Raw genomic sequence first — 15,298 nt, 5'->3', positions numbered from 1 at the left:
CAAAAAATATTTCTAAATGGCTCGTCATCAAATGCTCTGTGATTTAAGAAGTTCATCGTACATTGTCGCACATGGTTCAACTTGCGTATAAGGAAATTTACTTTGAAAATAACTTTTTTTCAAACCACTATTCGCAAAATTTTCCCGTGACCCGTTGAAATAGGTTTCAGTAGTCGTCAGAGACCGCCAGATGACAGGCGCCGCCGCGCTTTGGCAGCTACTGTGACGCAGGAAGCCCGTATATTCGTACGTGTAAAACATTAAAAGATCTTACATTATGTCATAAAAGAAAAGACGTAAGAGTATACTCAAAGATCATCGGAATTTAGTGAATAGTACTAAAATGGCACATTTAAAGTGCATACTTAAAGAGCACATTCGTAGGTCCAGATTTCCAATGAAGTAGGCCTCGACCTGATAGTTTTCGGTGTGGGTTCCGGGATCTTAATTTTCTTAGAGTACCAGTACTGTACTAACTCATTTTTGATTCTATATTATGGCATAATGCCATACGTGCTAGAAGATGAAAACGTGCACTTGAAATGCAGCCAGCTGTTTAAATCAGCCAAGAGTGTGGAACTAAACACTTTGTTTCAAACACATTGACTGCCTCAGCGTAAAAGATTAATAAAAACCAAATTTCTTTAGCAAACCGACAAAAATAACTTCATTGTTGTACAAGGCGATTTATGCATGACTGTCAGAAACGTGGAAATAAAATAAAATCTGAAACTAATAACGTATATTAGCCTTCCGTGATTATGTGGATGTCTTAATTCACTTGATAGCTCCCAGCCACAGAAGTCCGTTTTGTTTTCATTTGATGTGAGCAGTAAACTAAGAGGAAACAGCAAACTTACTAGAGTGTAAACACGGGTCACGTGGAGACTACACACTTCCCCACTACAAATCAAGACTGCTCTGCGCATCAGCCCCGGATCTACGATAATTCCGAACCGGGGCAATACTACGATAATGGCGCCGCTCCTCCCAGCCCCTTCCCTCGAGCGTTTGAGATACGAAGTCAAAAATTTAAAAAAAATTGAATTTTCAAAAATGTTCATTTTGTACACACATCTATTTGAAGAGTCTGATACATAAAACATAGATGTTCGAGGAAATGTAAGAAATGTTATTTGGTATTAAGTGTGCCAGAGTGCAGTGCCACCCCTCTCCACACAGCATTCTTCTATCGCACGTCACTGTATTTCGCTCCGTGGAATTGTAAAGTGTATATTTTGTACTGGATGCGATCAAACTATATTCAGGACAGTGGAAGATGAAATGCCCTGTGGTGCCTCTCCTGCTCCCATTCAGACGGTTTGACAGCCTAACCCTCTTAAAAAATATCTCTCAATTAATACTGGATGGGAGTATTTGTAATCGTGAGAACGAGAACTCTTTAGAAAATTTGCACTCTGTATTGCCTGTTAGCTAATAACTTTGTTTTGGGTGACATACAGTTAAATACGGGATACATAAAACCAGTAAAGACAAGAGACAAACAAGACAGTAAACAGTTCTTCAATCCTTAGTTCCTAGCATTATTTTTTCTCTAATCTGCTACAGCTTTACATGGCGCGCTTTCCTTTCTGCGAAAGAATTCATTACCTCAAAGTTCGTGAAACGTTTTGCTGCATGAAAAATCGAAGTATTGTTGTCTAATACTGCGTAAGCTATTAATACAAATAGTACCCAAGACTGGTGTGGTTTCTCGATCTGATTACGGCTATTTTGTCACTGTCTGCTAGATAAAATAAAATAGGCCTTTCTAACGCTTGTAATTTTATAACACGACAGAATATAATTCACGAAGACCAACATAAAATGCCTATTAGGCCTACATCAATCAAAAAGCTTTGTTAGAAAATAGTTCCACATTTCATTCATACGCTCCTGTTTCTCGAGCATGAGATCGAAAAGCAGTAGCACGAGATTTTTATATAAATCTGGAATCGTCATATTCTTCCCTAATTTGTTTGATGTCCCCGTTTCTTTTCCTTCCTCGTTCTAACAATCAATCTTGTCATGACATAATTCTGGAACTATGTCAGCCTTTGTCAAAACTTATTCACCGGTTAACTTCACTAACCCTGCCAGAATCACCGGTTTAGTTATCTCTGATTATTCTCCGAATAAGTGTTATGTTCGTACAAACCATTTTCCGCGCTACTTCCAAAACAGAACTTCAGTGGTTGCTAGACGGGGACTGTACAAGTGCTAGTGTAGCGATCTGGGCAAAAATTTCCTGACAGTTTCATTTTCCCGAATACACCGAGAAGATAACACGTAATCTTTCTTACCTGTTATTCCTGTTAGTCGTTTATTTCCACTCTGGAAGTCTGAATCTATGGAATTCCCTAGTACGTACAACAACGCTGATCATTCGCAAACCCAATCAAGAACATAACAGACAGCGATTGCGTTCACTCGTTCGGCTTTACTCCGCACAGCTCGTATAGCCCGGTCTCCTTTTGCCTGCAGGAAAGTTTATTTCTAGATGCAACGAGGATTCCCCTGACAGAGACATCACGTACACTATGCACGCATTCAAAAATCAACTTATGACTCACTCAGAAATCAACTTACAGAGTGTGTCCGAAAACTAACAGGGATGCGTTTCAAAATCATATGAGTAATCGATAGACCAACGTGCGCTGGATGCTAAGCGCTTTGTGAACAAGGTTTTTCCTCCTCAAGAATATGAATTTGGGACCCCTCCCCCTTCCTCATAGATTCGGGCCTGCTGTGCATGCGTGAATCTGGCAGCTTGGGCGCGGCAGTAAAATTTTTCCCTGTTGCATCTAGCAGCTTGCTGCGACTGTTTACACAGCCAACAGCCACATTTCTGTAGCCAGAAGCGGGAGAAGGTACTACCCATACGCCACTTAACTGCGAATGCGCATGAGCCCGCTCGTAACTGCTGAAACGAATCTAATGTACACAGTTGTGACGTCACGCTCATCGGAGGCAATTTGTTGTTATGAAACATTGCATAGTCTTCCTAAAGCACACAATTTGCTGTTGGCAAACTCTTGTATGAGCACTGTGTTTTGTTGTACATGGCACATTTCCTTTGCAATTAATGTTTTATTTTCGTTTTTTTTCTCGTTCACGTTTTATTGTTGCAGTATTATTCTGCAATAGCGCGTTACAGTAATAACCTTTGTCAGAGTATCGATTCTTACCAGTCAAAATTACAACGAAAAATTCCCGGAATTCTAAAAAATTCCCGGTTTTCTCCCGGATGAAAAAATTCCCGGGTTTTTCCTGGATCTCCTGGTTGTCCCGGGTCATATACGCCCTGACAGACTAAAGTCCCTGAACTGTACCCAAATTCCAGAAGCTTCACAAGCTATAGTAGACAAAATATAATGCCATATGGCTGAAGAGCATACACATAGTAGCTAAAAGTTTTTATGGAGGTGAAATTGTTCAGGGGGGGGGGGGGGGGAGAATGCTGAAACTTTTTTTTTTATTCCTGAGTGGGGAGGGTTGATTTTCCCCCTATATGACCATTTCTTTCCCAAACCCACCCCATTACATGGTATGGTAGGGATGTAAGAACAAATGTGCTTCTAAAGAGTGGGAGGCACCTACGATAGGAAGTATCCAAATGTGGGGGTGCATCTGTAATAGGAAGTGTACCTCAGAAAGGGGATGTATGCATCCTAAACTTTAATGACACATTTTGTTATATTGCACCATAAGACAAATGATACACTGGTTAACATTATGGTGTGTATCATGTTACAGGATATGACACCATGTTTACTTGACATGACATATATGTCTGCTTGTGTCTGTATGTGTGGATGGATATGTGCGAGTGTATACCTGTCCTTTTTTCTCCCTAAGGTAAGTCTTTCCGCTCCCGGGATTGGAATGACTCCTTATCCTCTCCCTTAAAACCCACTTCCTTTCGTCTTCCCCTCTCCTTCCCTCTTTCCTGATGAGGCAACAGATTGTTGCGAAAGCTTGAATTTTGTGTGTATGTTTGTGTTTGTTTGTGTGTCTATCGACCTGCCAGCGCTTTCGTTCGGTAAGTCACCTCATCTTTGTTTTTATATATGACATGACATATAATATTACAGGGCATGGGTATTAATACTAACAAGTAAAAATGTGCGCATATGTCAGATGTTTTGATTAAAATGTCTTTGAAGTTACAAGCAAAATCCAAAGTAGGCACTGTAACATAAACATGGATTCATAAAAATATAATTATATGAGTAATTCATTGCATGTGTCAATAACTCACCTTTAGCTCTATTTGTGCATCTACCTTTTGTATAAATTAATTTGTCCAATATTTGATGCACAAGCTACTTATGTAAAGAATAGGACCAGTAACATAAAACAAAATATTAAAAAAAAGCATTCACTCCAACCACATTTATTTGGAGACCAAGTAGAATGAGCCACAATTAAAACATTCCACTATTGTTGGTTCACACTTCATGTTAAGCAAAGGATCTCCTCACAACTGACTAGATAGGCCAGTTATTAGGCTAGAGAAGCCAAGGGCATAGCAAACTGCAAACAGATCCATGTCTAGTAGTGTTGAAAACTAACTATATGTAGCTGAATGCTTGCTTTTACTGTAAAGTGGAAGGATATTCAATTCTGAAGAGACAAAGTCTATGAACAAACAAAAGTAAAAGGAGTGGCAGTATCGAATTTTGTCAGCTACTGACAAAGGGAGAGACTAAGAAAGGAAAAGGATAAAAAGTGAACATCAGCTATGAAGAACTAGATAAAAGCACTTACACACAATTATGATCTCTGGTGAATGGCTCTACATGACTCAACAACAATTTTTTTTTTTAAATGTAGCCCCTTATGGCCAGCTGTTCATTCTTGGAACAGTTTAAAACTCATCAACTACCTTTTATTAACACAAAACTTCAAAAAAAGTATGAATTTAGAAACAGCACCAGCTAAGGATTTGCACTAAATCTGTTACAAGGTATCAAATTCAAGCTGGACTCTTACATAACACAAGCCCTGCATAATTGGGCATTATTCTTCTAAATTCTTAGTTGTTTATACTGATGAGATCCTAAACTGGAAGTCATATGTTACATACCTTATTCAATGCCTAAGCTCTACAATTACTGCACTACAGATAATGTAAGATTTTGGAGATGAAAATGTCAAAAAGTTAACTCACTTTTCCTGTTTTTGCTCACTAACATCTCATAACTTCATGTATGGGGTAAATTGACATTGAGGAAAGAAGTGTTCATTGCACACAATCATGCAATAAGGGTGATACGTGGTGTCCATTCTAGAACCTCTTGCAGACAGCTCTTTAAATAGTTGGGCATACTGACAACAGCCTAACAGTAAATTTAATATCTTACAAAGTTTGTTGTCAATAATTAATCACTGTTTGAAAATAACAACAACATTCATTAAGGTAATACTAGTAGAAGAAATGACTTCCACTATTCATCAATCAGCTTTAGTGTGGCCAAAAATGGTCAGGTATTCAGACATAAAAATTTTGTCCACCTACCAAGTGATCTAAAGAATTTAATGGATAATAAAATAGACTTCAAATACAAACTGAAATCATATTGAATACTGTATGTCCAATGCATACAGTGCAATATCAAAACCACTTTGCCCACGACCACTGTCAATGTGCAGTGTTGCTGGCACACTGTGCACTCTTATACTGGCATGTTGCAAATCTCACGTTTCCATACTTTTCCACTACAGTATAGTCTGCACTGTACCATGTTTCACAGTGGACCCCAAAGATACTGTGATGGTGCAAAAAATCCTGTGGCGACACCAATGATCCTGTGATGGCATAGTTGTCAATTGCTCATTAAGAATCTCTCATATTATACACTTGCACAATACGAAACATACACTTTCAAAGAAAATTAGTAATCTGGTGCTGTAAGTAACATAGCACTCACAGTGCCTGAAGGGTTACTGTTACCTCAGAGCATGCGCAGTCGAAAACAGACAGTTGTGTACCTTCTCAAAGTTAATTGTAGTGGAGCTGACCATTTTGATGCTGGTTGCTTAATAGAAGAGAGAGGGTGCTGCGAAAATATGTGTTTTCTGTTTTATTTGCATGCAAGCACACACTTGAAGAGAAATGGAATAATTTTAATGTGTTTTATCCATAATTTTAGTGACATGTGCTGTAGCACATTAGCACATAACTGATCACCATTGATAAATATACTCAAAATCTATAACCAACCTCAGTGTTCCCTCGCTCTGCACACAACCCTCTCCACTCCCTCACTCCAACCAACCAAATGGAATAATTTTTATGTTGCACACTTTGTGCATACATACTAATAACAAAATTCTCAACACTCCTACATCACACGCAGCAAACCACAAAATAATAAGAAATTTCAAATCAGAACAACAGCAGCAATGTCACAAACACCTTATCTTACTACAAACCAACAGTTACCATCAACATGTAACCTACTAACTAAACAGTTCTTACACTTTTACATACCATTAATTCTCAAGAGAGCCTGGCACTCATATTCTTCAAAGAATATTTCAGTCATTGCTTCCTGGATGGAGCTAAAGTTCAGGTATGGTTCTGTAACTACCAAAGGTGTTTCACTAAAATTCACTGGGCAGCACTCATTACTGAAAATGTAATCCCACACATTCTTTTGTACATCCCAGTTGATTAAATATCCCTAAAAGATAAATAGCCAATGAAATCTACAAGCTAAAATTAAATGTAGACTATGGAATATCACATGTACACACAAATACTCACATACCTTTTGGAAAGGCAAAATATAAAAAAGTCCAGAAGCATCTCTGCATTCTTCAACTTGGGCACCAATAAAAGGCCTCCTTCGTTCACTTTTAGCCTTCATTATACAGTTTGGAACAATTCTGCAGATAGTAAATTTTCAAAAATTCATAAAATAATAGTGATAATGGCGCACAAAATTTAAAGTTTTAATTTTGAGAAAAATTGGTTAAACATGAAAACCCTTACACATGTAAAATATCTTATTCAAACAAAACTCTCACTTACTCACTCTCATTATCATCCACATTTCTCTATACATTCACAATATCATTCAAAATGTATAAACTACAACTATAATCATTGTTTTTAAAAGAAACCAGAAACCCAGATACAAGGGACGTCTTTTAAAGTTTTTTACATACAACCTCTATGTGGTGCTATTGAGATGTGATATTACTGCTGTTTTGAACTTTTGTCATTTGTATTATTAAAGTAATAGTATCTAAAAATATTGGCCAAATAGTTTCCTTATAGTGAGCATCTAAAGAAACAGGCTGTGGAAAAGTGGAAACTTCACATGAAGAATTTCATCAGATGATTTTTTTACAATTTCATACAGAACTCGGTCAACATCAATGTCTCAAACAACTTTGATCCATTTTTGATTCTCAGTCACCTTCGGGAAAGATAATTTACAATTAGTTTTCGAAAATTGTTGTGTCCGTGTTCTGCGAGTGGTGAATTTTCATGAAAGTCGACAAAAATCAGTTGTTCTTGAAAAATAAAAAAAATAAAACCCAATCAATGCTTCCTCAGGCACATTGAAGACTGCAGTACCTTCTTTATTCCCTGAACATTTAGCTATGGATTATTTCTGTTCCCAAAGGACTCCACATAATTTGATCTAAGCTCAAAACAAGCTCATGTTAGTTAAGTAAAAGTTAAAAAAATTAAAGGAAAAAAATGCAAAATCCATATACAATATTACACCAGGAGACAAAATTAGGATATAGTTATACAATCCTGAAAATACGCAGCAACCAAATGTTTCGATGTTCCAAGATGAACTGAAAACAAAAATAATGGTTTACTTGTCAAGCACTTCCAAGGAAATGATCACTTATTTCTTTGGTTATAGTGAACAGGTCACCATTGTTGCTTTACAGGATTGAAGAACAATTAATGCTGAACAGTATACAACATTGAAATCAGGAAAACCCATCAAAAATACATGTATCAAATTGTTCTTCAGTATAGTAATATCAGCTGGCACATAGCACATCAAACAAGTGATTATATGACTGCGAAAGACATCAAATTAGTCTCCCCCTGCTTGTGTACCCACTAAATGACTTATCTGATCTTCTATTCAGAATGTGTTGAAACATACCAAAAGTGTGTGAATTTCAAAGATGAATATTTGGAGAAAAAATACATACCAATGAAATGTTTTTCTTCCATCGTTCTTGTAAAAAAAAATTGAAAGGCTGCCCTCATGGAACAACAAACTGAAGGCAATGTGACAGTCTGGTCATTTATATATGAAAAAAAATCCAGAATGAACCCTAGTAGTTTAGCAGTAAGGTTGGACATTTCACAAAATATTAAGTTATACAACATACTTCTTTTCATCTTTGCACTTGTATCAACAAATGACACACAACTGTTAAAATTGGCATATTTAAATCTGTACACCACAAGTGGAAGATACTGGTGAGTCCTATCACTGGAGCATGAAGCCATGCATCATAATTTTATGCACTATTCATAACTGAGGAAGTACGACCATCTTGTCTGAGGAGCAGTGATGAGGTATGCCATGGCCAACTTGGTTCAGCCAGCCGCAGCTTAATGTCTGTCCACTTCCAACCAGCCACTATTCCTCCCAAGGCCATATGATTCTGTACTGCAACTGCAAGGTGATAGCACATACAGGACAGGAAACTGGGTCACAAGATTTTCAAATACATTTTTTCTTGGCCACCACATCCCAAATGATCATGCAGCCTGGTACCTAGCAAAATAACACCACCTCCCTCAGCCTTTGTAGACAGGGCCACCTCCATATGAAACCTCTGTGCTAAGGCTGGGGAGCTGCTACGCTAAGGTTGGGGAGCTGCTACTTGTCCTCATCAACAAATTCTCAAGATGTGGATCTGTTTATGTTTCTGACTAATCTAGACCCACCACCATATCAAGTCACTGCCTGTGCAGCTGTGAAATTGATTTTCACTACATTCTCCACAAGCAATGAGGGTGGCTGACAATTGTGTACAGCACACTCTAGTAATGGAGTAAGACCAATATCAATCCTAACCCATGGGTGGAGCAGATTGCTGCCATTCTTACTGAATTAGGCCCAGAGTTATTTGAGATTTATACAACCATTGAATGTTGCAGATATATGAACATTACAAATGTAAGATATTTCAAGAACCTCCCAGAAATAATAAATATGAAATACCTAACTGCCGATGGTCTGGTTTGAACCAGCAACCCACAGTGCGCCAGCAACCAACACTATCTATTACCCCACACTGCATTCACCAGAGCTCATGACATTGCTCCCTCTCCTGCACAAGCAATGACCCACTGTTTCAGAAGTCCACATTGCAACTGACTACAACACACTGGATCTAGATATTGTAAGTGATCCTTTGTATGGTAGCCCTGGAAGAGGTTTGTGTTCTTGTTCTATTGTTACATCCTCTTCACTATGATGATCATCAAAGGTAGGCCCTCCTGTCAAAGCTTCATGATCGATGAGTGGGTCTTCAGTTTTCCTGAACCTCCTATCATTCACCTGCACCCCTGGACTGTAGTAGTGCTTTATACAGAAAACATGGACAAAGTCTCTGCACTTTTGCCTTCTTGATGAAGGATCATAATCCTCGACGCAATAAGTGAAGTCTGACATGCAATGAAGGATAAGATAGAGCCCAAAGGTGCCACTTTTTGCACAGGCATAAAAATCCATACAAAGTCTGATGTGCTGTATTTCACTGGCCAATGCATTACAGTACCTTTGATCTTCCTACCGGGAAAATATATTTTTTAAGTGCAGCAATCTATATCATTTCTAATGTCCCGATCAGTTGTTTAGCACCTCCTCTAAATGCTATTGGAATCTTTGTTCTTAACTTTTTTTAACTAGCTTCCAGCATTATAAATTTTCTTAAGAATAAAACGCAGCATACAAATAGAGCTGTATTATCATCAAGCTGGCAGAAGTAAAACCATCCTCTTCAAATGATTATATTTTATCGGTTCCTCCATAACTTATGTATAATAATTAATGCAGAATTACTGTACATGATTATGGAATCACATGTCATGGACACCAATACAATATTTTGCTCGCTGTTTTGGTAAGCAACAGTGCAGCGCATCGTTCAGGAATATACATTGTTTTAGCTTAAATCAAACAATGAAAAGTCTAGGATGGAATAACAACCTCCTCTATGCAGTGAGTAACAACCTATCTTTATACAGAAAGGACAGATTATTACTCAATGTACAAAGGTGGTATGCCTGACTGCAACTCAATGCCTACTCTATGTGATGAGTAGTGATCAATCCTTTTCATATGGTTATTGTTTCAGTTTAATGTATAACTGTATGTCTTTATCTGTGGGGTAAATACAAACTGAACTGAAATGTGCATGGAGAAGCTTATCAAGCATAAACAGAAGATGAAAATTAAAGTAAATTTTTGTTTACTTTCTCTAAGTATTAGAGGGAGCAAAAGGTTATAAACAATTTGTATGGAAATCAGACTGTGGTTATATGAATCAAAGGGCACAAGAAGAAAGCCCTGGTTGAGGAGGGAGGGTGACAGGACCTTAGCCTATCCCTGATGTTATTCAACCTGCAGATTGAGCAAGCAAATTGGAAATGGAGGTGGTGTACTTGTTGCAGTAGACAGGAAACTCAAATACACTGAGACAGAAATTGAAGTCGCATGCAAGATTGTTGGACGAGACTTTGTATCAGGGTGGATATAAAACGATAGTTGAATCCTTCTATTGGTCACCAGATACATCTCCTGATGTAACCGAAAACTTTAGAGAAAACTTGTACACAAGTTCCCCCATCATACTGTAATCATCAGTGAAAACTTTAATCATCCAACAATCAAGATGGAAAATTAGTTTTTTTAGTGGTAAGCATCACAAGAAATTCTGTGAAACTTTATTAAATGCCTTCTCTGAAAAAAATCTAGAACAGATAGTTAGGAACCCCACTTATGTTGGAAATATATCAGCTCTAATGGCAACAAATATGCCTGACCTCTATGAAGATGTCCAAATTGAAACTGTGACCATGACACAGTTGTGGCAATAATGATAACCAAAGTACAAAAGACAACTAAAACAAGCAGAAAGATATATACACGCAATAAACTATATAAAAAATCAGTAGTGCCATATGTCAATGAGGAACTTGAAACTTTCAGCACAGTGCAAAAGCATGTACAGGAACTCTGGCTCAAAAAACTTACAATATTAGTTGACAACGCACTGGGTAAATATGTACCCAGTAGAACAGTTCATAATGGCAGGGAACCACCATGGTATACAGTCACTGTAAAGAAACTTCTAAAAAAAAAAAAACAGATTACTGCACAATAATTTAAAAACAATGAGTGGGGCTGTAGATAAGAGAGATGCTGAATGAAACACATTTGGCTGTCAAGAGAGCAATGTGTTATGCCTTCAATGACTGAAGTAGCAGAATATTGTCAAGTAATCTATCACAGAACCCAAAGAAATTCTGGCTGTATGTAAAGGCCGTTAATGGCACCAAAATTAGTGTCCAGTCCCTAGTGAAAGAGACAGGAACTGAAATTGAGGGTAGCAAAGCAAAAGCTTATCTCAATTTTCAAATGTTCCTTTACGATGGAAAAACTAAGAGAATTGACCCCATTTAATCCTCACACCACTGGAAAGATGAATGAAATATATATTAGTGTCAATGGTGTTGAGAAACAGCTGAAGTCTATAAAACTGAAAAAAGCTCCTAGTCCTGATGGAATCCCTGTCAGATTCTGTACTGGAATTTGCGACCGAGTTTGTCCCTTTTCTAACTATAATCTATCACTCACAAAAAACCATGTCTATTCTTGGAAAAAGGAACAGTTCAAACCTATCTGCAAGAAGGGTAGTAGAAATGATCCACAAAATTACAGTCCAGCATCCTTGACATCGGTTTGTGAAATCTTAGCACATGTTCTGAGCTCAAAAATAATGAGACCTCCTCAATGTCAACCAGCATGGATTCCGAAAACATTGATCATGTGAAACTCAACTTGTATTTTTTTTTTTTTTTTTCACATGACATAATGAAAGCTTTGGATCAAGACAATTAGGAAGATGCAGTATTTCCCGATTTTCGAAAAGCATTTGACTCTGTACCAAACCCACGCTTATCGTCAAAGGTGCAATCATATGGAGTATCAAGCAGAATTTGTGGCTCGATTGAGGACTTTTTGCGTGGAAGGACACAGCATGTTATCTTGAATGGAGAGTCATCGTCAAAGGTAGAAGTAACTTCGGGTGTGCCCCAGGAAGTGTGAGGAGACCCTTGCTGTTCATGTATTATATTAATGACCTTGCAGACAGTATTAACAATAAAATGAGGCTTTTTACAGATGATGCAGTTATCTATAATGAAGCACTATTTGAAAGAAGCTGCATATATGTTCAGTCAGATCTTCATATGATTTAAAAGTGGTGCAGGGATTGGCAACTTGCTCTAAATGTTCAGGAATGTAAAATTTTGCACTTCACAAAATGAAAAAAAAATTGTATCCCACAACAATACTATCAATGAGTCACTGTTGGAATCGGCCAACTCATACAAATACCCAAGTGTAACACTTTGTTGGGATATGAAATGGAATGATCACACAGGTTCAGTTGTGGGTAAAGCTAGTGGTAGACTTCACTTTATTAGTAGAATACTGGGGAAGTGAAAGCAGTCTACAAGGTAGATTGCTTAAAAATCATTCATGTGACCAGTTCTAGAATATTGCTCAAGTGTGTGGGACTCATACCAGACAGGACTAAAGGGGTTATTGAATCAATACAGAGAAGGGCAGTATGAATGGTCACAGGTTTGTTTTATCCGTAGGAAAGTGGCAAAGAGATGCTGAAGTAGCTGAACTGGAACACTCTTAAAGACAGGCGTAAACTATCTCCAGAAAGTCTGTTAACAAAGTTTCTAGAACTAGTTTCAAATTATTGCTCTAGGAATATACTACAATCCCCTATGTATCGCTCACATAGGGATTGTAAAGATAAGATTAGAATGATTACTGCACACACACAAAGGCGTTCAATCATTTTTCCCGCACTCCATACATTAATGAAACAGGAAAAGAACATACTAATTGGTACAATGGGATGAACCCTCTGCCATGCACCTCACGGTGGTTTGCAGAGTATGGATGCAGATGGAAATGTACACAAAAGGAAACCAGAGGAAAATATGAAGAAGAAATTAAAGTTCAAGGAGAAGAAAAAAAACTTTGAGGTTTGCCAGTGACATTTTAATTCTGCCAGAGACAGGAAAGAAGTTGGAAGAGTGGCTGAGTTTAACGGGCACTGTCTTCAAAAGAGTTTATAAGATGAACATAAAGAAATGCAGGGGATCAGATTAGAAACCGAAACACTAAGCATACTAGATGAATTTTACTGTTTGGGCAGTAAAATAAGTGATGATGGCCAAAGTAGAGAGAATATAAAATGTAGACTAGCAACGCCAAGAAAAGCGATTCTGAAGAAGAGAAGTTTAACATCGAATCATAGATCATTTCTAAAATGAAGCAAACACAAAAAAAAACTGAATCAGCAGTGTTATTTATTCAAAACACAATGAAAGAGATCTGAATAATCTAAAAGCAGTAGCCACTGAAGTAAAATAATTTCTCTTCAATGCAGCTGAAAATGTGGGGACAAGTAATTACACCCACACGAAAGCCATAAATGTTATCCAGACAGATAAACCAAACACGCAAATATTACTGTAGTTCTAACATAAAACTCCAAAATAAAATTACTGTATTGAACTCGTCAAATTGTGAAAGTCCTCAATTCTACTGGATTTTATGGTGCGCCATGCAAAATTATACAATTTCATGCATACCATGTTTTAAGGACTGTAAGACGCTATGGAATTTAAGACACACATTAATTTTTAAGCATTTTTTAATAGAATTTTTATTATTGGATTTCAAAGCCAGACTACAAGGAAATTCTTTGCTTAAAATACTGGACTGCCCTTAAAATTCCTGAATATCGTCATCTGAACTTCCTACTACTTCCACATTGTCATCATTGCTGTCCTCTTCACATATAAGATGGTCTTCACTGCTGTCAAGAACATTACTTATGCTGCACTTCTTGAAAGATTTAACAATAAAGTTTTCTCTCACTCTAGATCATGACACTCTTATCCACTGACACACTTGTTTGATTGCAGGTCATTTTAAAGCTCCCTTTGTGTGGCTTGATGTTGGATTTCATCCATTGCCCATTTGTCATATTCCTCTCTCATATACATGTTAAATGGTTTATTTATCAACACATCACGAGGTTGCACTCGTGAAGCAAGTCCTCCCAAAATAACAGCATGCTATCTATTTCCCTGACTCAGTTTCTCTTTCTCAGAATTTTTCAAATGACTACTAAAATTATCTGGCACAAGAAGAGAACTTTTCTTCAATAGAGCACTTTTCCTTCCCTCCCACACACTGTTACTCCACAATTTTATACCGGCCTCATCCATCCAACTATTTGTCATGTACGTGAACACCACCACCTGATGGTATTCCAGAAGGTTTTACATTTGAAAATGATCATTGGATTAAGTTTAATACCATCAGTACAACATGAAAGAACAACAGCATAGTGCATTTTTTCACGTCCATTTGTTTTTATAGTTACAGTTTTAGCACTGTTCACGGCGACATTTCTGTTACTCAGTACATCAAATGTCAGAGGAGTTTCATTCACATTGGCTATTTGGCTTAGTTTCACACTGGTTTTCTTTCGATGTTGACTGATAAAGTGATGGATAGATATCTTCTCTTCATACTCTTATGGCATTTTGTGAGGTGTTTTGGTTCGCTTGCTACCAAGTCCATGATGCTTCATAAACGTGTAGCACCAACCGACTCCACCCTTAAAGTCTGTTAAGTTCCACTGACCACTAGCTAGCTTAAATGTGCGTATTTGAATCATTTCTGTATTAATTCCAGTGTCACTTTAATGGTGTCCTTGACTCCATTTCAGTATGTTGTTACCTACTTTCGGCCATTTTGCATTCGGCCTTCTATTTGCACATTTAGTCTTCCTTTTTTATTCTGTTAGCGGAGGGCCGAAATACTGCTCAGCTGCTCTGCTTCCATAGAGTTCTGCATACGCTATTATGCATAGCCCATATCATATGAATAAGTTATTTTTTTTCCATTACGAAACTAACTACAAACAAAAGTATTGTATTGTTATCGATAACATTAATCACTTTCAATTCAAGTTCATT

The 15,298-nt window shown here is 37.5% G+C and overlaps 1 protein-coding gene across 6 annotated transcripts in view; it reads right to left on the bottom strand.

The window, feature by feature from the left end:
- LOC126482326 (actin-related protein 6) overlaps positions 1-15,298 on the bottom strand; it is a 114,675-nt gene that overhangs the window by 78,555 nt on the left and 20,822 nt on the right. For 3 of the 6 annotated variants that reach the window (XM_050106374.1, XM_050106375.1, XM_050106376.1), the window contains 2 exons: positions 6,777-6,894; positions 6,497-6,689 (listed from right to left, as the gene is read on the bottom strand). In XM_050106374.1, the coding sequence (XP_049962331.1) occupies positions 6,497-6,689; positions 6,777-6,894 (311 nt within the window). The remainder of the gene's footprint in view (positions 1-6,496; positions 6,690-6,776; positions 6,895-15,298) is intronic. The other 3 variants (XM_050106377.1, XM_050106379.1, XM_050106378.1) reach the window with 1 other exon arrangement.

The sequence above is a fragment of the Schistocerca serialis genome, chromosome 5, assembly GCF_023864345.2.
Source record: "Schistocerca serialis cubense isolate TAMUIC-IGC-003099 chromosome 5, iqSchSeri2.2, whole genome shotgun sequence".
NCBI classification, from domain to species: Eukaryota; Metazoa; Arthropoda; class Insecta; order Orthoptera; family Acrididae; genus Schistocerca; species Schistocerca serialis.
This window is presented reverse-complemented; position numbering and strand designations above follow the sequence as displayed.